The sequence below is a fragment of the Strongylocentrotus purpuratus genome, unplaced genomic scaffold, assembly GCF_000002235.5.
Source record: "Strongylocentrotus purpuratus isolate Spur 01 unplaced genomic scaffold, Spur_5.0 spur5_scaffold_21, whole genome shotgun sequence".
In the NCBI taxonomy this organism is placed as follows: Eukaryota; Metazoa; Echinodermata; class Echinoidea; order Camarodonta; family Strongylocentrotidae; genus Strongylocentrotus; species Strongylocentrotus purpuratus.
Window position 1 is genome coordinate 15,687,025 of NW_022145607.1, and position 25,746 is coordinate 15,712,770.

General features: G+C 38.9%; 1 protein-coding gene across 1 annotated transcript; it reads left to right on the plus strand.

Annotated features, from left to right (window-relative positions):
* The first annotated feature begins 3,750 nt into the window (after positions 1-3,750).
* Positions 3,751-24,076, plus strand: LOC115927875 (transmembrane prolyl 4-hydroxylase-like). Its single transcript, XM_030994177.1, has 10 exons — positions 3,751-3,993; positions 7,675-7,756; positions 9,178-9,460; positions 14,193-14,426; positions 14,874-14,931; positions 16,474-16,610; positions 18,667-18,757; positions 19,596-19,722; positions 22,500-22,608; positions 23,616-24,076. The coding sequence occupies exons 1-10, from the start codon at positions 3,751-3,753 to the stop codon at positions 23,884-23,886; spliced, it is 1,635 nt and encodes a 544-aa protein (XP_030850037.1). The 3' UTR covers positions 23,887-24,076.
* Positions 24,077-25,746: the final 1,670 nt, after the last annotated feature.

A 25,746-nucleotide genomic window follows, 5' to 3' on the forward strand; every position in this document is an offset into this window, starting at 1 on the left:
GTTGTTGCTAGGAAGGACAACTATTATGGTCAGGCAAGTTGCATTCTGACTATTTAAAATACAATTATTTGTTTTGATTGCTTATTGATAGGTCACTTCGGAGATAGCACTTGTATACACATGACTCCCAAATATCTACAGGTCTAGCTGTTACACATGGAGGCATCTCATATGTGCATTTAAAAATAATCACTGTCAAAGAGATGGGTACGTCCTTTATGAATACCTTTTGTTTGCTCTCTTGATAAGAATCAGTATTTCCAACTGTGTGTCATAATGTACCGGCGATGCATAATGATAATGATTACATACATTTCATGTACACGTATCCATCAGTCATCTCGATGGGTTTTACATTATTCAAAATTGTTTTTCTACAGATAGCCTTTACCTGTATTACCAACTGTGCCAATCTTGGAAGCAAAATACATTTTGCTTCGATTTCATAATTTTTTTGATTAAAAAAAAAAATATATATATATATTTCCTTCCTCATAAATTCACATAACAAGAAATTATCACAAGTCTAATGCCGCCCTCTACTGACGATATGTATAACATTTACCATTTCTTTGAGGACATGTAATAAATTGATTCATGACCAATGAGTTATTTACAGAAGCATAATATCATATTGCCAGTCAGGCGCGTACACAGGGGGGGGGGGGTGTTTAGGGGGTTAAACCCCCCCTTTGGTAATTTTTTGTGTGTAAACCCCCCTAAATTTCTCTAAAACCCCCCCCCCCCCCCTTTTGGATTTTTTTTTTTTTTTTTTTTTTTTTTAATAAATAAAAAAAAAAAAAAAAAAAAAATTCCCATGGTTGACCTTAAAAAGCTGACCTTACCCCCCCCCCAACGGAGCAAAATGTCAAATTTTCAAATTTCGAGACCAAAAAAAAAAAAAAAATGTGTCCTCTTACCCCCCCCCCCCCCCCCCCCCCCCCCCCCCCCCCCCCCGCTTATTCAGCGGCTGGCTGAGTCGTTGCGAAATTTTCGGCCCGATTTATAAATGTTAAAACCCCCCCCTTGAAAAAATCCTGCGTACGCGCCTGTTGCCAGTTGTATTTGTTTACAATTGATGTTCATGGTTGACTTGTATTTGCTACTGTGCATATTATTATCCTTGCATATTCAATAAATTAACCACAGACCTTTGTGTCTAGACCACAAAATATGCCACTTTAGATGAAAAGATCGAAAATAAAACATAGGATATTAGGGAGATGACAAGGAAAAAGGAAAGAAAAAAGATGAGAAAGAATCGAAATGGGAGAAAGAATCGAAATAGGAGAGGGAGAGAAGGGAGGGAGGAAAAGAGAGAGAGAAAGAGAGAGAGAGAGAGAGAGAGGGGGGGAGAGAGAGATAGTGAAAGAGAAGAAGGGTAATGGAGATATACATGTTGGAAAATGGAGAAATCGCGAGGGTCGGAGTAGATAAGAAGAGAGAGAGAGAGATAGTGAGATAAAATAGGGAGAGGGGGACGAAGGGAGGTAAAACGAAAGAGAGGGGAGGAGGAGAAGAAAGAGGGAGAGACAGAGGGAGGAGAGGAGAGAGAAAAAGAAAGAAAGTGAAATAGACAGAGAGAGAGAGGGCGGGAGAGAATGGACTGGTGGTAACAAGGATTTGGAGCAAGGAAACGTGAGTGAAGGAAGTAATAAAGACATCGAACTGTACTTGTAAACATTAATAAGTATTAAACAAATTTGATCATCGATAACTTACAAAAATGGCATTCGTGTTGAACCGTATGTACACTTTAAAGTTTAACGATGTCTAATTTATTTGTAGGAAGTGTCATGCAAATTTGTTGAACACTTTTCTTTCGAAACGTACAGGCCTACTTTGAATAAATGTTATACATTATGATTATTACAGGTAACCAATAATGAAAATTAATATGCAGTTGGGAATCGTGCTTGCTATTCCAGAGCACTTTTTGCAACCCAAGGCCCGCCCCCTCTCTGTGAACAGAGGGATACCATGCGTGTTCCCAAACTCTCCGGCTCGTAACAAAAGAAAAAGGTCTACCCGTGTTGACTTTACACACCGGACTTTTGCTGAAGGGGGGGGGGGGGGGTTGCTGAACAAGTCTCGTATAACAAATTGAAAAGGTCGTTCCGTATTGACTTTACACACCGGACTTTTGCCGAAGGGGGGGGGGGGGGAGGGGGGGGTCGCCGGGAACACGCATATGCGTACCCTAAATAACACTGAGTGGGGGGGGGGCGGGACCCAGGGCCATTATATTTCATGGCAACGCAAAATTAATTTGCACTAACATGATGCGATGGAGAATGGTAATTATCATGTGTTGCCATTTGTTTTGTCTTGACGTGGACCATCATTCAAAAGGATAAACCTGCAACAAATTATCGAAACATTACCCGTTGATTTTCTAAAGAAATATAATTAAACTTATGCTTTACATCAATACTTATTTCATAATACGGTGCAGGCGCGTACGCAGTGAAGGGGGGGGGGGGGTGTTTTGGGGGTTAAGCCCCCCTCAATTTTTTTTTGGAAACAAAATGAATACTCCTTACCCCCCCCCCCCCACTCCTCCCCCACTGAGCGAAATATCGATCGACGCGATTTCCAAATTTTCTAAAACGCCCTTCTTGAAAAAATCCTGCGTACGCCACTGATACGGTGTACATGTATACACAAAATCAATGTGTGTAGATGGTGTAGATGGAGTATACACAGACTGATATAGGCAACCTGGAGAGAAAATCATATCATTCGTCTATGTGATCTCAATACGGTCAAAACTATTTGGCTGTATTCATAAAGTTATCACAAAATCTCTCATTTAGCAAATGCATTGGACCAAAACGTCTGTTCATGATGTGTAACAAGGCGCTGCTACGTGTGTGGACATGAACAATAGTATGCACTCCAAGGCTTGACGTCAGTACAGCCAAAACTATTTCAATAGGCCATTTTCATAATTTATTTCTAATCTTTTGACAGGGTAGCCCATTCACCAACAAGTAGTGGTCTTCCATGGGGCCCTGAATGAACATATTTACATCGAATTCAATGCATAATTTTTTGTTAACTTCCTCGTAACAAATATTTCATCAACTTACTGTTTATACGAAGAATGGTATTTCAACAGTCAGAATGCAAATTGCATACATCAAGTTTTGTTACGTAGGGCAAGCATTAATGTTTGTCTTTCCTAGCAACAACTAATGTATGTAATTTGCTTTTTGACTTTTAAGTACATATATTCGTAACAAGTGAATGAAATGATTGTGGTAACACATAACACATCATGGTAATGTGTAACAAATTGTCATTACCATTTTCCATTGCATGTCAGTGCACATCAATTTTGCGTTGCAAAAAGTGCTCTTGTAACCAGGCACTCATCAAAGATTATGTGCATTAGAGTACATGACTAAAATGGTCTGTAGCTATTGCATAATATGGGTTGGACAGTAAAATTCAACCTTAAGATTTATGCATATTACCTGCTTAATTATGATAAGGTATATTTTCTTACAATAAATAAAGTGAGCGTTGACATAATCATTGTTGGGGGGGGGGGGGGGGGGTTGACCCCTTTTTTATGCACTGACTACCTTGTGTGTCCTCATATATTTCGATTGAAATTCGCTCCATTGTGTTTGCCCTTCATAACAATGCGCCCGTGTGTGCATTTGCACTAAACAGAGATCGCTCATGATTGTGAGACCACAATCATTATTAAGAGGCTTACTGTTGGGGGAAAAGATCTGCAAAATGGCTTACAACAACTTTGTAATTACGACATCGCTGGTGCTCTGTTTCATAGCGGCTATTTCCTTGGTTGCTGCGTCGTCTGATGATGTCACCCTCGATTTCATTGACGTCGGCACGGTGACGGAAGAAGTAAGAATTGACGGGGACGACGTCGCAGTCAAAGAGGATGCTACACGTGACACGGTGGTCGAGGAGGAGGAGGAGGAGGAGAGGTCGGCCTTACATCAGTTGGATCCTGTCGAGGTTGGTTTCAATATGGTTCAATATGTACAAGTACGCCGTAAAACCTCGGGGGGGGGGGGGGTACTCACATATTAGGACATACGGGGGTGTGCCGCTCGAATGGGTAACTTTTTTACAAAAATCCCTTAGCATGGGTCCCACTTTAAACATAAATACCATTACATTTCCGAAAAACACCCCCAGAAGACCCGAAAATTGTGAACAATGGGTCTTTTTTCGACAAAAATGCCCCCAAATGCCCCCTGTTAAGGCCAACAAAAAAAAACGTTTGGTTGTCCTCGACCGCCCGCTCGTCATTTTCGGGCTGCTCGTATTTTTTATTTTGTAAAATATATATATACATATATATTTTTTTAATTTAATTTTTTTTTTGGGTAGCAATCTTAAATGCCAAACATACCATTTTATGCATTTGCAAGGATCAAAATGCGTCCCGTTGCCAGTTTGGTCTTTTCAGTACGCAATTAGGTATTTATTAACCTTGCCATTTTTATTTTTCTATGTCAAAATGCCGTTCATTCAAATCAGGTTCTGAGCATTCTTAAACTCATTCTAAAGCCCATCTGTACTAGTTTACAGGAGGGATTAGACCACCCTGCAAGGTCACTGGATAGGTGGTTATCTCATCAAATCAGCTCTCAGTTAATATAAAATAAAGTGGATCATGGGGGACCAATGGTCACCGATTAGGCATTGTTTGCTACATAGAGGGCGCAAGTAGCTATAAGTAGTACAATGGAGATTTAAAAGGTGCTGTATTTCAAAGCCCAAAATACTTTCTGTGTTGGTCTTGATATTCATTGTACCATATTAAAGTGTTTTATAGAATTTGTTTGTTTAAATGCTTGACAATCCCAATGATTTTTTTTTTATAGAAAAACAATTATTAAAAAAAAAAAAAAAAAAAAAAAATCCGCCCACCCGCCCCAACTCCAGAAAAGCAATCGAGGACAACCAAACATTTTTTTTGGCCTAATGGGTAGGGGTTTCGAGGTATAACATGCTTAGATACCGTTTCACCACTCGATTGGAGGGGGGGGGGACGTATCCCATCGTGTCCCACCGTGTTCCCTGTAATTACGCTAATAGAGACTTTTAGATTTGCACGACGAGCTATTGCCTATATAACACATGTGAAACAAGTCGAACTTTGGACGCAATTTGCCACGCGGTTGTAAGGTTATAGGTCAAGCACACGAAGGATAACAAGCATGAATTATCATAGATGAGTTCTGAATGGTTCACTATGTCCATTTTAGCCAACCCCCCCACCGTAATTTTTCCATTTAGTATAGAATCATTTTGCTGAGGTAAGCAAAAACATGAATATTCATGATTGTCATGGACTATTCGATTATTTACAGAGGGGTGCAATTTTGCACCACATTAAACTCCCCTACTTTAAGTCAAGTATTTCATTGTATTATGTAGTTTGGTAGGTTTATTTCACTAACTATTTAAATATCAGAAATTAATGATAGTTTAAAGATATGGAAAAGGTTCTTGTATTTTATATTTAGCAAAGCAATCTCACATACTAAATCGATATCAAGTGTCGTCTGATCCGCCGACTGCCGTCTGCTAAATAAGGCACATTTATCTGTGGACTGTGATGTAAATCGACAGTTTACTCGTCATTGTAGATTTATGAATAGCCATCTGTCATTATTAGTCTTTAATTGTTGACACACATACAATTACCACACACACGAACACTCTCACTTCCCCTCCCCAACACACCCTGCAACATAGTGGAACATTCTAGTTTGGTAGTGCCTTCGAACTAGCTACGTTTGTGCTGGCGAGCGAAAATGAGACAACCGGAGCAATATGAACATTGACTGCCACGTGTGACATCATTTTAATAAATATGACGTCCTTTAAAGGTACTATGTCCCTTTTGCAGCCAACGTCAAACTCTGTAGAACTTTGCAGGAATTATGAATATGTCACGTATGTCCTATCTGTGAAATGTAAACGTTAGCAGTGTCCTAATATTTAAATTATGCAAGGAAACCCGTTTACTTGCTAGACTTCACTGTCTTTTTTTCTTCTCTGATAATAACATACATAAACTGAGCTGTAAAGGGTACATGATCATTTGTCTACATCAATAACCCACTTCTTGTGATGGCCCAAATTAAACTGATCGAATCTATGCGCAGCATAAATCGTATGACCATTCGGTACAATGGTCTGAAAATCAAGACTATAACTTATTGGCTCTATAGCTCCAAAGTCAATTTGACAACTAAGAGTCATTATTTTCCCACATGAAGACATTTTCAAGCCCCACCTTTTTAAGGGAAGTTCTAAATTAGTATTATCTTTCAAATGCCGTTGGAATTTAACTTTTTCATTTTTTGGGTCTGCAAATGGGACATCAAATTACCTTTAAGGCACTGGCAGGGCCCGGCAGTACCCTAAAAGGACGTCACATAGCCTTGAAAGGATGTCACACATATCAGTCTACGTTCTCGTCGTGCAAATCTTAAAGTCCCTAATCTTACAACGAGTGCATGGCAAGGGAAAGTGGTGTGGAGTCAGTTTTGGAGTCGAGTTTGCAGTATGACTAAGGTACTGCAAGACAGTTCCAGGGCCCATATCTAGCATATTCATAAAATCTTCCTAAGCTATAGTTGTAGCTATAGTTGTCAACTAATTACTACATAGTTGAAAACTTGGCTTAGTAAGGTTTTATGAATATGGGCCCAGGTGCCCTTTTACCAAGCCTTACATGGTGCCCGAACGCTCTGAATGCGAAGGAAAAACATTGTTTCCCTTCATATTCCAACTTCAATAACTTCAAATATGCATATATTTTTGTAGGTTGCAATTTTTCGTCATATGAATAATTCATTAAATTGTAAAATTTAACCATTTTCGTAATGTAATCAAATTTAACGAACAAATCTTTGTTAAGTGCAATGTTAGAAATTATTGCATTCCCCTGTTATAAATAAACGTATTTCAACAGTCAGAATGCGAATTGTGTAGGCCTACATTAATATTTACTAGGTAGGACAAACACTGTCCTTGTCCTACCTAACCACACGTAAAGTATGCAATACGCATTTTGACTAATAAGATACCATTGTAACAGGTCAACTAAAATAATTTGTAACGTAACAGGTAAACGAAGTAATTTGTAACAAAACACTTAACAAAGACTTATGCATTACATGTGATAACATTACGAAAATGGGCTACTGCGCTGCTTTCTCAGTAGCCTAAAACATTGTCAGGATTATGCACACACATACAGAGGCACAAACACACACACATACATTGACTATCTCTACCTGTTTGACAAGAAATAATGAAAATCGTAATGTGACCAATTGAATGCATGCATTTACATTCACATGTCTGTGTGAAATGCCTTGATACGAATTATTCCATTCATCTGTTCCAATTAATTGTATTCCAATAATCAGAATGCAAATTGCATGTATTATTTGTTGCTACGTAGGACAGACTTTAGAACATGCCCTACCTAACAAAACGTAATATATGCAATTCGTATTATGGCTATTAAGTAAACGTATTCGTAACAGTTGAATGGAATAATTCGACAAAACTCACTTTACAAAGACGTATGCATTACATTTGATTACAGAGGTACCGCCCACACTCCTTTCATATCTGTGTTTTGATCTATGTTGCTGTACATGTATATAGGTTGGCTACGTACGAGAGGTAGAGGTTGCCCCTGGAAGAACCGTTCAGATGAAGACTGTAGCCACTAAGCCGCCAGCATTTGGTAAGTTTGAACCTATGAGTATTACAATCTAAAGATGCCTGAAATCATCAAATTCAGAGTGGAAAAATGTTGCATTTCACGTGAAACGGACAAACATACATACTCTCTGTCACGTATGTCCTATCTGTGAAATGTAAACGTTAGCAGTGTCTTAGTATCAAAATTATGCAAGGAAAACCGTTTACTTTCTAGACTTCACTGTAAGACACTATTGAGTGACTGACTGACTCCTTTTTTTCTTTGGTAATAACGTACACAAAATGAGCTGTAAAGGGTACATGAGCATTTGTCTACATCAATAACCCACTTCTTGTAATGGCCAAAATTGAACTGATTGCATATCTGCGCAGCACAACACGTACGACCACTCAGAACAAGGGTCTGAAAATCAGGCCTTTTAATTAAACGACTGCTATCATTAAATTCGATTCGAAAACTAACGGTCGTTATTTTCCCACAAAAAAAAAACAATTTCAAGCCTTTTTGTTTTGAGCAAAGTTCTGTTTCAGTATTATCTTTCAAATGCCGTTGTAATTCTGTTATATTATTTTGGCCTGCAAACGGGACATTTTACCTTTAAGTGAGAATATTCATTCCCATTATACAATAATCAATAAGATTATTAATAGAGGATCACAAAACATTTTTTTTTAACAAAGACATTTATCGATGGTAGTTAAGGATCATATTTCAATCATTAAGAAAAATTGATAGTATGTCACTATTTCATTATTAAGATAAATGCAAACAATTTTTGTTACTGGTGATAAGAAAATCATTTAAACATCATAAATTATCAAGGGCTGGTTACTTACACGAAGGTGTCGGTGTCAGGCAGTATTGTTCCAGACAATCTATGAATTGAGGAATTAATATGTGAATAAAATATATTACGGATTGTATTAGAAGCTAAATGATATCGCGATGACTCACACAATACAAATGGGTGATTTTGCCAAAAATGATTCCCGGAGGGGGAGGGGGGAGGGGGAACTTTTTGAAATAGGGGATGATTGAACCAGAGAACAAGTCCCCCCAAAACACCAACAGTCACACGCTCACATCTTTATATGAACCTGCAATTTCAACCTATAATATAATCACTCTATCTAAGCTTGATTAAGCATATTTCTGTTATATAATTGTTATCATCACCATTAACACAGTAAAACATAGTATTTAAACTGTTTACGCGAGTAAACAATTTTATAGTGTAGTTTCCGTTCATTCATTGGTACGAGATCCACGAGATCCGAATGTTTAGGTTGCCAGAGTATAAGGCCATGTATGTAATGTTATTGAGTTTATACGATATGCATATTTCAAAAGAGGTATATGAATGTCTATCAGGTGACCCAGGTTTGTAGTTTAAGTATGCCAAAGATAATTGTGATAAACATGTATTTTTTTTTTTTAAACAGAAATATTTAATCTGCTGACCCCTGATGAGTGCGATCATTTGATGAAGCTTGGTGAGGACCAGGGACTCCATCGCAGTCTGACCATCGCGTCCGTGTTCAATGTGAAGTATGGCCTCTACGCAGAGGATGGGTTAACGCTGGTATACAACGTAGCGGAATGGAACCAGACATTTAACACCTTCGATCTTAACGAGGATAGGACAATAGATTACAAGGAGTTGCACAGATGCCTGCCTGTACTGAAGGATCGCGACGTGGAGCTGAGCCTGGCTCAAGTTATAAGGTAATTGATATGTGTTTCACGAGAAACACGTAGCGGTGTTGTGGTCTAGTGGATAACTAACTCACCGGACAACGGATCACAAGGTGCAGGTCTCAAGCCCCTGTAACAGTGAATTGGAAAATAAATTGCAATACGAAATGAATGCAATAGGTACATGGATAAGCAACGACAGGTTGCATTTAAATACAGGTAAAACAAAGTTTATGATTATAGGGAGTAAACAAAAACTTAGTACCTGTAGTATTGACAGCATCCGCATCACTTACGATGGGGTTGAAATCAATCAATGTGCAAGTTTTAAATGTCTCGGGATAATAATAGATAAACATTTATTTTGGCATGAACAAGTTGATTCTGTATGTAAAAAAATATTTGCCGGTCTTGCGATGTTAAAAAGAATTCGACCTTTTGTAGAAAATGATACTCTAAAATTATTATATACATGCCTCATTCAATCACAGATAGATTACTGCTGTGAGATATGGGGAGATCGTTTTAATATACATGTCGATCGAATTACTAAACTACAAAAGAGAGCAGCCCGTCTGATCCTTCGGTGTAATATTTATAGCCCATCTAAGGAAATGTACTCAAGTCTGAATTGGATACCTTTCAGATATCGAATAACTTATTTCCGTTATATATTTGTTCATAAATGCTGTCAAGGCCTCTCTCCTGATTACTACTCAAATTATTTCCAAGAGTTAAGTAGAAAACATGATAAAAATACGAGGCAAGCCGCCAGACACGATCTTGTCGTTCCCAAATGCCGCACTGAGTACTGCAAACACTCTTTATATTACCTATGTCCAAATTTGTCGAATAATTTGCCGGTTATTATACGGGAGTTGCCCTCTTTAGTATCTTTCAAATTTAATCACAATATCTCAAGTCATTGGACGTATAAGGGATTTTATGGCACCTAGTTACTCCAGGCGCGGATCCAGGATTTCTTAAGGGGGTAGGCCCAAATTTGAAATTATGCGAGCCAAATATTAGTCCGTAATGGTGACCAGCAGTGACATAATTAGGGGTGGGTGGGTGCAGGGAGGGGCGAGTTTTCCCCCCTCCCTCCTCCGCGAAGCGTGGAAGCTTTGACATTTCAATAAATTATTAGAGAAAGAAGACGATTCGTTGTACCATTCCCAAAAATAATCCTCGTCTGAATTATGTTTCCCCCCATCCCGCGAGAAGCGCGAAAACTTTTACGTTTCATTAAATCGTTAGAGAAAGAAGACGATTCGTTGTACCGTTCTCGACTCTTAATCCTTGTCTAAATTTAGTTTCCCCCTCCCCACCCCCCTACCGCGCCAAGCGCGGAAGCTTCGACGTTTCATTAAATTATTAGAGGAAGAAGACGATTCGTTGTGTCGTTATCGACTCTTAATCTTCGTCTAAATTCAGTTTCCACCCAAGCTTTTACGTTTCATTTAATCATTAGAGAAAGAAGACGATTCGTTGTACCGTTCTCGACTCTTAATCCTTGTCTAAATTCAGTTTCCCCCCTCCCGACTCCCGCGCGAAGCGCGAAGGCTTTGACGTTTCATTAAAATATTAGAGAAAGAAGACGATTCGTTGTACCGTTCTCGACTCTTAATCCTTGTCTAAATTCAGTTTCCTCCTCCCGTGCGAAGCGCGGAAGCTTCGATATTTCATTAAATCATTAGAGAAAGAAGACGATTCGTTGAACCGTTATGACTTTTAATCCTCGTCTAAATTCAGTTCCCCCCCTCCCTCACCGCGCGAAGCTTTTACGTTTCATTAAATCATTAGCAAAATAGACGATTCGTTGTACCGTTATGACTTTTAATCCTCGTCTAATTTCAGTTCCCCCCCTACGTTTCATTTAATCATTAGAAAAAGAAGACGATTCGTTGTACCGTTCTCGACTTTTAATCCTGGTCTAAATTCAGTTCCCCCCTCCCGCGCGAAGCGCGGAAGCTTAGACGTTTCATTAAATTATTAGAGAAAGAAGAATATTTGTTGTACCGCTCTCGAAAATAATTAAGTTTCCCCCTCCCGCGCGAAGCGCGGAAGCTTTCACGTTTCATTAAATCATTAGAGAAAGAAGACGATTCGTTGTACCGTTCTCGACTCTTAATCCTTGTCTGAATTTCGAAAATGTTCTTTGTCTATTCCCTTTTCTTTCTCTTCCTTTTCACTCCTCTCTTTTTTTTGGCCGGCGCTAATGGGGGGACCACCCCACCGCCCCCAGGCTACGCGCCTGCGGTCAGATGAACATATGTTGATACCTTGTCCGCCCCGGAAGCTCAGGGGTTTAAGGTTTTGATTTACGGTCAGATTAGCATTTAGGGGTCCGCCTTAGGGCCATAGGCGGGGTCCAGGGAGCAGAGCCCCGGAAGTTCAGGAGTTTTAGGCATTTAATTACAGTTCAGGAGTTTTAGGCATTTAATTACGGTCAAATGAGCATTATTTTGATACCTAATTGTTACAGTGGCAGGTCACTAATTGGCTTGGGGTTTAGGGGGCGGAGCCCCGGAATCTCGAGGGTTTTAGACACTCAATTACGGTCAGATAAGTATCAAGGTGCCCGCCTAAGGGCTCTTGGTTGGGTCCAGGGGGCAGAGCCCCTGGTAGCTCAGGGGTTTTAGGCGTTTAATTACGGTCAGATGAGCATTTTTTGTTACCTTATTATTTGTGACACTGGCAGGACACTATTTGACGTGGGGTCCAGGGGGCAAAGCCCCCTGAAATCAGGGGCATTAAATGACCGTCAGATGAGCATCTAAGGGCCCGCCTTAGGGCCCTAGGTGGAATCCAGGGGGCAGAGCCCTTCGGGTTTTAGGAATTTAATCATGGTCAGATGGCATATTTTGATACCCCATTATAATGTGACACTGGCAGTTAACTATTTTTTCCTTCTCGCTCTATTTCTTTCTATTTCTCTTTAATATACTTTTTCAAAGAATGTGTGTGTGTGTGTGGGGGGGGGGGGGGGGGGCTCGAGGATCCCCGCCGTTCCACGGGCCCTGATATGTAGGCATTTTTTTGCTTGGCTGTAAATTTAGGAATTTGTCATTTTCCAACAAACGCATAAAGTGAGGAAAAATCTCGGAAAATTATCTCATTTCAGCATTATTTGTAAACCACCGTTATGGAATTAGAAATGAACCACGTTTGAATTCTATTTCTCCAAAGCCTCCCCCCTCCCCTATCAGTACGCCAGTGCCCCCCCTCCGATTTACACCTTGTTGGCGGGAAAATTGCAACTGATATCCTTACCTTTCTTCATTCTCTTTTTTCTTCTTTCCCTTTCTCTCCTCTTTCCTTTTCACTTCCCTTCCTTATCTCTATTTTAGATTTGCTGGGGGGAGTTGGGGGGGGGGGGGGGGGGAGGAAAAGGGGTAAGGTCGTTTTGGTTCCCACCCCGCTTCACACATTGTTGGCGGGATTAACCGCAACTGATCTCCGCTTCTTTTCTCTCTTTTCTTTTCTTCTTCCTCTTTTTGTTCCCTTTTAGCTCTCCTCTTTTCCTTTTCATTCCTTCTTTCTTTTTTTAGCGGGGATGGGGGGGGGGGGGGGGGGGGAGGCTAGGACCTTTTGCCCCCCCCCCCGATCCACAACTTGGCGGGAAAATTGCAACTGATATCCCCCTTCTTTTCTTTTCTTCTTCCTATTTTGTCCCTCCCTTTATCTCCTCTTTTTCTTTTTTCTTTCCCTTTCCTTCCTTCTCTTTTATTTTTTGATTGGGGGGGGGGGGGGGTGGGGGAAGGAGGGGGAGGCAACAGCCTGGGAGGCAAGTCCTTTCGCCCCCCGATCTCCTTCCCTCTTTTCTTTTATTCTTCCTCTTCTTTTTCCCCCTTTCTCTCCTCTTTCCCTTTCCCTTCTTTTCCTTCTCTCTCTCTCTCTCCTTTTTTTTTTTTTTTTGCGGGGGGGGGGGGGGGGCAAGGCCCGCTCGGCCCCCTGGATCCGCGCCTGAGTTACTCACCAATAGTCTGTTTCTTATTTGTTTAAATATCTTTATTTTCTGTTACTCGGTATTGTACTTTAAATATTTGATTATTCTATATTGCAAACATTCACCTTGATATATTTCAATGTTTTTACATTCTCTTTTTAAACTATTTACTTGGCACTATTGTGTATGTACTTTGAATGATTTTATTTGAACATATTGTGTTGCATACATGTATGTATGTTTTTAGGGGCTCCATGGGAGACCAACCGATGTTGAATGGGCTACCCCGTACGAATAAATAAATAAAAATAAATAATAAAAAAAAACAGTGTGCTTTGGCAAGAATTGATCTACATTTGCCACACTCGATGTTAATGAGAACCTGGCAGGAACTAATTCCCGTCCCGGTTGTGATCTCATCTAGGTTGAGATCGAATTATTTTTTTATTATCATCATAATCATTATTTATTTTATTATTATTATTATAATCAGTAAGTAGTGCGAAATTTCTAGACAATGAATATTAAAAAAAAACAAAAAAAAAAACAGAAACGTGTAAATTTGATGCGTTTGATTATTAATTGATGGCAACAAGAATCATTTAGTTGGAATCTTTGCGTTCGACCTTTCGATTGACATACGTCATGTTCGCATTGCATACCCAAATGTGCATCAATTTTTTTTTGTCAAAATGATATCATGGTTTATTTAATTAATTTAATTTATTGTCTATATCTAGTCCAAAGATTTTATATTTGTGTCTATTGGAGAGGTGTGAGATAAATTTTGAATCTTCAATCTCGATTTCGAAGGCTTTTGATGGATCTTGATCTGGATTCAGACTCTAATGGCGTCCTCGACTTGAACGAGTTCTGGGCGATGATGACCCGGAGCTTGGATGACCAGGTCGATCAGTGGCTGGGGAGACTGCAAGCTGGCGAAATTATCACTGATGATAAAGTCAAAGGTCAACATAGAATAAGCGAGCAAGCTTGGCTTCCTTTTATCACGTCAGATGACCAGCTTTTGAGAGAGCTACCATACAGGTAAGATGAAAAGATTTGAATTAGGAGGTCACAAACTCTGGTCATTAAGATGTGGCAAGTTTTACAACCCCTTCCTATATTGATGATTTTAGTCATTGGCCATATCGAGCTGACGAATTACGTGGAGGATTCGTGGTATTAATGTGGTTCATTCATTTTCAATCCCGAGGTTGAGGGTTCCAATCCCAGCCCGACACTAATGTCATTTGACAAGAAAGATGCAGATGAAGCTTTTCTGTTGCTAGACTCTGATGGCTAGCCATACAGTACCGAATATTTAGATCAGGAACGTGACGTCATCATTTTTTCATTGTCTATTTATAATTATTATCATTATAAATAGTATTATTATTTTGTTATAATTATTATTATCAATTTTTTAAATTGTAGTTATTAGTATTGTTATTGTTATCATTATCAGCATCATCATTATTATTACTTTTATAGAATTTCAGCATTAACAGGTCTCCATTCAGACATTGTGCGGTCCAGTGAAAGCATGCAGGTAAAAGTTGCTTACATTTCTCAAAATGATTATCTCCCGAAAGAAAATACTTAAATCATTGAATTCAAATCAAATGTACTACCAAATATTGTAGCTCCTTTTGCCGACATACCAAGTTATGTCATAAAATAGCCCAAATTAATGTGAAATATTGGACCCAATTATACTCACTTACACTGTTCATAATAAGTAAACATATCGGATTAAATACTCTCTTCGAAGATGAACTTATATACAAATATGTCTAGTAACTATGAAGTTGATGGTAGAACGTTAAGTATCAATATTTTTGATAGGGTACTATGGCTACATGCACGATAAGTGTTGCTGAGGTTGATTATTACATATATTTTACATTAGTTTTTTTAAACAAAATGTACCTCACAACGAAAAAAGAAGATAACTCAAAATTCGTATTTTATAAGCATCGGAATTTGATGCCTAATTAAGTTACGGCATGCTGTTATTCAGATTCTTTATCAATGAATAAATGATTCCTCATACGGTTTCTTTCTCACAATTTATATATCACAGCCAAAAACATGGAAGGATATATACTATTTTGATTGGTCAAGAAGAGATTGAATATTCTATTACCCTGTTTTTTGTATGGTATGGTATTTATTAAATCATGCATTGCAGTCAACATACTGAATTGCACATGGATATACATTGCATTTTAAAAATGAGTGTACAATTTAAAACAGTATCATTTACATTATGTACACGTATATTTCACGAAGTCATGTTCATTCTAAATGTTGTAGCAAATGTAAAACAAAAGCAAAGATACGAACAAGAAGGAAAATGGGAATATGTACCTAAACAAAATGTGAATTCAAATTGTTAATTCCCCCATTCTGATAGGTAAGAGCGTATACATATTATATACCTCATAAATAGATTCATATTCACTGATGGGTCAAAACTATATCACATGACAATGTACATCTCGATCTATCATTGATTCAGAGGGTTTTAGTGTTCTATCAATTGACCTAAGGTAAAAAAAAAAAAAAACCTGTGATAGAACGCGTAATCCCTCCGCGACTTTTGCACATACAGCGCGTACGGGATATCAAATGCCTCCAGCGGGCAACTCCCTAGGAGTCACGGCGCTCACGCCGTGCAATTTACGCTGAGCAGCAGTCACTGCACTACCCTATTGCAGTACTTGTATAGATTGGATTTCCGTATGTTGGATTTCTTTTAGCGTTGGATATTTGAAACATTTGAACTTCGAAAGACTGTAAATATGTTACATAGACTAGTTGGATTTCCTTTCATTTCCGAATGAACGAAAAGGATGAGGTGTATCAAACAAATCTGGACTGCTCTGTAATCGGATGGTGGTGGAAATTATCACTCCCTCGGTGGTGTTCGTACCGGCCCTTCTATCACCCCTCGGCTCCTCGAGGGTGATAGAAGGGCCGTATGAACACCACCTTGGGAATGATAATTTTCACCAAAGCATCCTCATGAGCAGTCAATATTTGTATACTGTTACCCTTTAAAGCCACTGTTCTGATTAATCAAGAGCAGGTTGCACGCTATTACCCTGGTGGATATTACCACGCCCACTACGACTCCGTGGAAATCGACCCTAGGACGAGCTGCATCCAGAGCATGATGACCTTACAGAACGTCAGTCATACCCATCCTAAAGGAAGGATATGCAGGTACAAACCACATACCACTACCACCCCCAAGTAAAAAAAACACCCTACTTTGATTGTTTCTCATCAATGTTTATCTTTCTCGCCACGACCGTTTCACCCATCCCCTTTCCCTTAATCCACCTATAGTATTTTAAGATAGATTACTCTATTAATAGGGTGATCACACTGACTGTGCAAACAGTCTGCCCCGCGAACACCCACACACACAACAGCAGTCAGTTGGTAGCAATTTTTGTAAATGTATTAAAACAAAAACTAAACAATATTTTTGAATTTTTATTTCACATATATTTCAAGCATACCTTTAACTACAATTCTGTGTAGTTTCATTGTTATAGGCATGTGGGAAATATGTTAATTATTGAATTAGAATATTGTCTTTTCAGCCATGTGTGACATGGCCCGCTGATCGCCCATTGACTCGCACTGCTATTCCGCGTGGTGAAAAAAATGCACCTCAATGTATAAAACTCCCCTACAAAAATGCAATATCCTCATGTGTTTCACTCATTGAATTAATTTATTATTTACACTCAAGGTAGCCACAACTGTACTGGGGTCACTGAAGTTTCTGCCACTCTAAAATTCAGTCCCTGTGGAATGTTATGGCCTGTTAAATGGCAACTCGGAAAATCGTCATAAATCCTCAAATCTGACATCTTTGAAAAAGGCAGATATACTGTGATGTAGCTGAAAGTCTACAAATTCTTATCATTTGATCGGTTTTTCTGAATTATTTGTGAAACATATGAGGAAATAGCTGTGACGGTGATCCAGTAATTTCCATCGCCATATTGTATTGGCATTGCAAAAATATTAGGAGTTTAAGGTCAATATTTGGTGTAAATGATCCATGAAAGATTTAAACAATGCCCTCAAAATGAACAGTTTGACTTTCCTAATTTGCATAATGAGTGCGCGAATATATAATTAGCTGAAATGACCTAATTTGCATATTTGATGAATATTCATGATTTTATTTTATTACAAATACCTGTCTGATATACATAGGTTTCACTGATGTATCATGTTCGGTTTTGATTTGATTACATATGCGCATTTCAATTAGGCGGACTTAGTTATTTTCACAACTGTTTTATATCTGCAGATTCGCAAAAATGGCAAAAATTACATATTTTGTTGGCTTCTGTTTTCAAAACGGTAATAGATATATGAATTTTCTTTTTTGTATTTTTTACCACAAAGATGATATTTTAGTGTCTGATAATTTAATTTATTATTTGTGTCCAAGAAAGTGATAAATTAAGTTGTCAACTTTGTCGAATTATGCCATTTTTGACAATTTGACCATTTCTGGCAGGTTTTTTGGTAATTTTCAATATCAAAAAATGGTATAAAATCACAACGCATCGACCGATTTCAATTCTGTTTTTTGTTTTTTGAAGCTTTCATAAAGCTTGATCATTTGCAACCATCAAATAACATGTGTTTGTTGCAATTATTTTTGGTGTGCTATACCTACTGTTAACCTTCAAAAGACACTCATCTGTCACAGTCGTACAGGGGCTCGTGTATGGCAGTTTGTCATCACTGTCTGCCAAGTTGAAAATGAATTTTACAGTGTGCTCCTTTGTGTTGCCTAATGTACTTCACATGTAAAACACACCACGGTATGCTTGTTTACAAACATATCGTGGAAACACTCATCACTGATATGATTACAAATACTTCATCCTTGCCAAAACTGAAGTCAGTTTAAATGTCAGTTGTAGTGTAAATATGTAAATGTGACCTCTGGTGGTATCGCTTGCTGGAAAAGGTGTCAGTCAAACGCTTTTTTCAATGTACAATGCTAATATAGTTTGCAAATGAGATAAATTTAAGTTAAATATTGGAAAATCAGAGGAACATACATGATGACGATGGAATATTTAAATATGGTAGCTACTCTTAGTAGAACAGATAACAGTTTAATAATTAGTTTTCTAATATGACCAAAATGAGAGTGCTTAAGATTAGTATATATACGATATGTCTTGTCATAGGTATTTGGTCCTAGATTGAATTTGAACTAACTTCAATACCTTATTTGTAGGTACATCACCATCATGACATATTTGAATGACGTCGAGGAAGGGGGTGAGACAGCATTTCCATATGCTGATAATGCAACATACAGCGCTGAGGTAAAGACCTGGGCCCGTCTTTAATATAAAGAGTTGCGATTGATCCGAATCAATCCGAATCAATCCGAATCAATCGCAAGTTTGCAGTCTCCTATCTCTTTTGTGCATATTTGCAATTGATATCAACTAAATAATTGATATCTACTGTTAATGAGACGGGGCTAAGGGTCCTGTGTCATAAAACTTAACTATTAATATCAACTGCCACAAATCTATTAAACATTTTTCTGAAAGAAAATTTAACGCAACTCCTTTAGTAGTTCAGATCATTGTGAAATTGGAATTAGCTACAAGTTTATAACGAAACAAAACCCATGAACATCAAATCCGAAACTTCACACCATGCTCTGATGTTCATGCATTAAGAACTTGCATCTGCAATTATGTAGAGGCTAGATGCTTTTTCTAGACCACTCTTGTGCATCATAATGTGCCCAGTTGCTCTTGATTAGAGTTGCGGAATTGAAGCATCGTGATCGTGAAGCCGTTAGAGTGATACGTAGTTTTTTTAAAATCAGGATAAGCCTCTCTTCGGCTTTGGATAAACCCCTGCAACTCCTGAAATCTTTCATTTTATTGACTGAAGACAGCTTTTTACATATTAACTAGCAAGTATTTTTGCAACCACTTAAGGCTGAAGTATACCCTTTTTCTTGTACATTCCTCTTTTGGGTTTTATATTAGTTTTGATTTGTAGCAGAGTTAAATCCCTGAAAACATATAAGAACATTTATTCTACTCATGATGAGACACGTCAGAAAGTGCGTGACATGTACTCTGATGCAATTGACAATAATGATTCAGTAGTGAAAATTTCTAACGTTTTTAATTCATTCAGGTTGCCGCTGAAAATGAGCCAACCACGACAGATCTGAAGAACCACTGCCATGATGCCAATATGGTAATACACCCTGCCAAGGGCAAGACTGTCATGTGGTATAATCACCTAGTCGATCCGGAAACAGGTATTTCCAGTGGCGAAATGAGCGAAAAATTTGTTGGGGTCAGAACTCATCAAATCCGCATCACCACCAATTAGCATAATGCAGGGGCGGCGGAGCGTCTTCGTCATGATTGTGATTACACCAGGGGCGGCGATCCCGGGGGGGGGGGGGGGTAACACGTCCCCTCGCAATTTTTTTTAGGGGGGAGGGGATCATCCCCCCTCAAAATTTGAAAAAGTGCCCCCCAAAATTGTATAGCAAATACTGACTAAAGACTGCAACACACTTTTAGGCTCTGGAGGGCCCAAGAGTGCAGCTTTTAGACTCATAAAAATGTAAAAAATCTTCTCACTCGGTAGCTACGCTCCCTTGCATAATATCCTTAAAAATTTACAAGTAAATACCGAGAAAATTAAAGTGTGACAAAAGTATATTGCTTGTTTTAAAACTATAGTTTTGCTAAGGAATGTCATTTTTTAATACAACAAAACTTACTACAACAATACTTCAAAAACCTGTGAGGGGGTAGTCACTTCCGTCACCTTCACCCCTCTCATTCATTATGCTCCCTCGCACTTGCGTACTGGTGGGGGTGGGGGGGGGGCTTTGGGGCCAATTCCCCCTAAATGAAATTCAAACGTGGTTTATTTCTAATTCGATACCAGTTCGATTCGATTTGATTTACAAATGTTCTTGAAATGGAATGATTTTTTCCTGAGCTTCCGGGGCTCTGCCCCTTGGACCCCACCACGGGCCTTAAGGCCGCGGCCCCTGGTTGCTCCTCTGACCGTTAATAAACGCCTAAAACGCCTGAGCTTCCAGGAGCTCTGTCCCCTGTACCCCACTAAAGGCCCGGAGGCGGCCCCTGGAGGCTCATCTGATCGTAATTTAATGCCTAAAACCCCCGAGCTTCTGGGGGCTCCGCCCCCTGGACTCCACTCCAATAAGTGACCTGCATGCCAGTGCCACAAATAAGGTATCTAAATATACTCATCTGACCGTAATTAAATGCCTAAAAAGCACCTGAGCTTCCGGGGGCTTCGGGGCTCCGCCCCCAGGATGCTTATCTGACCTTAATAAATGCCCAAAACCGCTGAGCTTCATGAGGCTCCGCCCCTTGACAGCCGCCGGGGCTTTGCCTCTCAACCCCAAGCCAATTTAAGCTCCACTTTGCTCTGCTTTGCTCTACTTTATCGTAAATACTTTAGCGCCCCCCCCACTTTGAAAAAAGTTCTCAGGGCCTGCGTAACATGTAAGAGTGGCGGTGATGCCGATTTTTTCTGCCCCCCCCCCCCCACGATTTTGCTCATTTCGCCACTACTCCCTCGTCCCTCGCATTTCGTCCCCCCCCCGGTCATGAAAAGAAATCGCCGCCCCTGGATTACACGAGCAGTATTGATATCAATATTTGTTTTTCTTTACGTGGTATAAGATACTGCTTAATTAAGGAACATACTTTGCAGTTGGGTGTTATGGTCTTTATATTAATTTTCGAGTGAGCGAGCAAACATTTTAAGATTTGTGAGGTCCCAGTGCGAAAAATTACATCTTATAAAGAAGACAAAAAACAAACCCTGATTAGTATTAAGCACAATATAAAGAAGAAAGACTGAAAAGTTCTTTATAAGTAACAAAATTACAACATCTGTAAATGCGAGCTCTAGAAAGAATTAAAGAAACAGCGGCTCTAAATCGTCTTAAATTAAGAGTGCGTGTTATGGGGAAAGGAAGGAAAGTAGGCATTTATCAAAAGGGAAAAGGACAGTTATTAGAAAAGAGTAGGTGCTCGTATCAAAGTAAAAAGGCAACGAATTATCAGAGATAAAATTGGCCCTTCTTGCACCTTAAAGGGAACAGAGATGGAAAAAGGCACATGTGAGAATGGAAATGGGGAATCTGTTGAAGGGAAAGGATAGCTATCAAATTTTAATAGGTGCATTTATCCGATGTTAAAAGGGGCATTTTGAAAAGAGGGATGGGCTCATATGAAAAAGGAAAAGGGGCACTTATCCGAAGGAAATATGGCACTTATTAGAAAGAAAAGGGCATGTGTCAAAATGAAAGAGGCTCTTTAAGAGAAAGGGAAGGGGGTTATTATTAGGAAGGAAAAAGTACACTAATTAAAAAGGAAAAGAGGTACGAGTCAATTAAAAAAGGGAAAAAATATCAGAGGTAAAAAGGGGAATTTCTCGCACCTGAAAAGACGTAGTCATCAGAGATGAAAAGAGAGGGAGATGACAGTTATTAGAAAAGAAAAGGGGCACTTGTCCTATGTATGTTTTTTTTAGGTACAATTGGAGGCACAGTTCCCCCCCCTCCTAAATTTATTTGGGGGTCGACTACCCCCCAGCCCCCATCAGTACGCCAGTGGATATTTCTGTCGTACAAATTTAGGAAGGGAACTGCTAAATTTTCATGTAGTTACACATATTTGGAACATGGCTCTAAGTGCTCTAGGAAGCATTTTGACATTGAAGGGAGTGGTGAACCCTTTCGTCAGTACAGCTGATTGTATGGGAAGCCGTTAGGCGCAAATTTCCCACTGCTTCAATCCCGACTACGGTTGCAAAAGTAGCACATTTTGAAAACGATATTCCTCACAAAAATGGCAAAAGAATCAAAACCCCTCGAGAAAGAATTTCCTACCTAATAAATTAATGGCCAATTGGAGAAACATTGCTTGACTAAAACGTGTGAACGGAATTCTAAATTCTGTCTTGTGCATCACTTCCTGGAAATCTTCTCCCGTCGCACAGCATCATATAACTTCTCTTATTTTATGTATATGATATTTTCAGGTTGGCTAGGGGCACAGGATAAATATTCTCTACATGGTGGATGTAAAGTAATGCGTGGAGTCAAGTGGATAGCGAACAACTGGATAGCTGTAGATGACGTATACAGTCAGTGAGTATTCCAATTCATTCCCTTACCTTGCGCGTCTGGTATATCAACGATGATCCCCCTATATAATTATTGTTCAGGTTTCCAACAAATCGATGTGCATGAGGTGTGCGCGCGCGTGTGTGTGCGCGTGTGTGTGTCTGTGCGTGCGTGCGTGTGGGTTTGTGCAAAATGTCATATTTCGAGTTTTTGTGCGAAATTCAGGGAGGACATCTAGTGTAGTCCCACCTGTTTACTTTCGATATCTTAAATCGTGACCCGGTATGTCAAAACGATTGCGGAGAAATCCACGTTATTGCCATTTTGATTGAACACGCTTCTTGTTTTGTCCCAAAACGCCTAAATTCGAAACATAAACCCTAATAAAGAACTTTAGGTTTTTCGAAAAACATAACCATTGTTTTTAGACGTCAGCACCTATTGTATGAATATATTTGGAAAAATGACCCAAAAATCTATGTTATTGCCATTTTTCTGAAAAATCGAGGGCACTTTTGGGATGCCTGAAATCATCAAGACCCCGAACGGGAACCCTATCAAAGAATATGAGGTTTTTTTGCCAGAAATAACAACCATAATCCTTGCACATTTTGAAAGAAGTTAACCTTTCCCCCTAATTTTCACGAATTTTTGGGAGGATAACTTTTATTGACTTTAATTTGCATTCTATTTTTTGCAGTCGTCAGCACCTACTGTATTCTTTTTATTTGAGAGGGTTAGGTTCTTCCATTAAGTTTTTACACATACCTCGGTCAAAATAATGGGAGGTAGAGCTCGAAGATTTTTTTTTTCGGGGGGGGGGGGGGGGGGGTTAAAGCTTCCTCTCACACCCAAAAAAACTCGAGAATCGCCACTGGAAGCAGGTACAGTAATTGACTTGAAATTACACTACCTCGTCTTAATGTAACTGCAATATATTAATCATCGTCATCATCATCATCATCATCATCATCATCAAATGTTATTAATCACAGCAAACTATATCGTATTTATTAAATTTGCGTTTGCAGGCAAATGGAGTTTCATCAGATTTTTTTCGCGAAGCACGCAGTAGAAAGCGATAAGATGAAAAGAGACGCATCCACTGTGGATTTTTCGACCGGCACACACTCATCCAGTGATGATATCAATATTGCTTCTTCAGAGACGTCAAACGCAGATTCAGAAAAAGCCAAAGCACAACGGGAGGTCGCTGTTCAAGATGGAGAGCCATCAGACGGTCTTGTGGATGGGTCACATGATACAGCTACAGGACCTGGCGGACGGAAGGGGGAACTCTGATCCCCGTCCCCCATCTATTCGTTTTTGAGGGATTTTTGATTATTTGTTTGTTTATTTTACCTGATGGCTAAGAAATCATATGTATGCTTGTAAGTAAGCAACTAGGGGAAAGACGGCTTTTAGAAGAGAATTGATGTCTTACCGAAGGGCACTATAGCGCATCGTTAGGTTCTTCCGGTTTTTTTTTACTCAAACCTCGGGGAAAATTTAGGAGGTAGAGCACGAATCATTATTGTTATTGTTATTATTATTATTGTTATTATTATTATTATTATTATTATTATTTTTAAATTATTTTTCTTAGGGGGGGGGGGGGGGGTCTCAAGCTCCCTCTCATCCCGAACAGCTCGCCATCATCGACTTGGTTTCAAACCCGGGCATGCAGGGAACTCCCGGTTAAGAGAATACTGTCCTACCACTGAGCCAACGCGCAACCCCAGATTAGATTACAGGGCAATACAACCCTCGTATTAAATAAGTTGATTTGTATGAAAGCAATCAGATAACAGAAACAGAATGGCAAAATGAATCGGACCAACAGTATGGAAGTTATAAATGTTTGAAATATGAAATCACTCAAATTGGTAGTTCGGTCAGTGGATAAATTATCATCAATTTCTGTTTTTCTTGTAATTACCTTCTCCTTTGGGGCACTACTCAAAAAATATTTTAGATAGCATATTACTATAGGTCCTCTAAAAAGAATGAAATCTCCTGAGCAATGAATTTTTAAACAATTTAAATTTTAGTCATATTATATGTTGGAACAGATGTGAAAGCAGTCTGACACTACACCACATTGACATTGCCGCTTCTGCCAATTTGAAAGTGCCCCTACGTAGAGTAATTAGAACTTTCAAAATTCATAACTTTCTTATATTTAGTCAGATTTAATTTAAACTTTCATCAGTTTGTTTCTCTGATTGTTCTGCTTTATTTTAGAGTAGTTGTCTATTTGGGTTGGATTCCCCTTTAATCATTGCGTGCAATAGTGACAAGTTGAACCATGGGCGGCGATTTCTTTTCATGATCGGGGGGGGGGGGAGGGGACGAAATGCGAGGGAAAAATCTGTATCCCGTTGGGAGGGAGGGAGGGGGTGGGAACACTCTAAGGCCATGTTTATCAACTTTTAACGACTTTGAACATGCTGGATACAACACTATAAAGGCAGAATCTAGCGTGTAACAAGTTTTAATCTGACATTTTGAAAAACTGGTTACTCCTCTTCCCTTTTAAACGGTAATTTAAATGTTGTAGTTCCTAGAATGTAGTCGGGTTTAGTTTGGATGGGAGTACGTGGCATTGATCTCCAAAACCCCTACTTATCTTTACGGGTCATTTGGCAGAAAAAAGTACACATCATAATGACTAAGGATAAAATACGAAATAATGTGAAGTAATGTTTGCATATTGGAATTGTATAATATGGTTGAGGTATAATTCTGAAGAAAATAATATGAAAAGTATATGAACTAAATCTATTTCCTTGGTGAAATCTCAGAATCCTTAGGGCTAAATAAATTTATTGATAAAAAAGGTATTTTACGATTTTTATTAGGTTTATCTTTTTGTTATGTTTGAGTTTTAGAATGTTGGTAAGTGTACAATCCAAACCGATTTATTAATTGATACATTTTGCGTTCCACACTATATTCGGACATGTAATGTTTCGTTTTCGCTGCTGTAGTCTATTTGATATGAAACATTTTAAGTTGTAGGCCACTATTTGATTAACTTGATATTTCTTTTGAAGTGCAGTGTTTCAGAAACAAAACAGTTTTTTATTGGATAAACATATTTTGCGTTTTATTCGATTCACCTGCTTCACAGTTTTTTCAAAGAGTTCCCCAAATTTTCGC

Bases quoted from the DNA above. Each gene is read 5' to 3' on its own strand.
- LOC115927875 (XM_030994177.1), top strand. From the start codon at position 3,751: ATGGCTTACAACAACTTTGTAATTACGACATCGCTGGTGCTCTGTTTC. The intron at 3,994-7,674 runs GTTGGTTTCAAT...ACATGTATATAG, and splicing joins ATCAGTTGGATCCTGTCGAG to GTTGGCTACGTACGAGAGGT. The intron at 14,932-16,473 runs GTAAAAGTTGCT...AATCAAGAGCAG, and splicing joins GGTCCAGTGAAAGCATGCAG to GTTGCACGCTATTACCCTGG.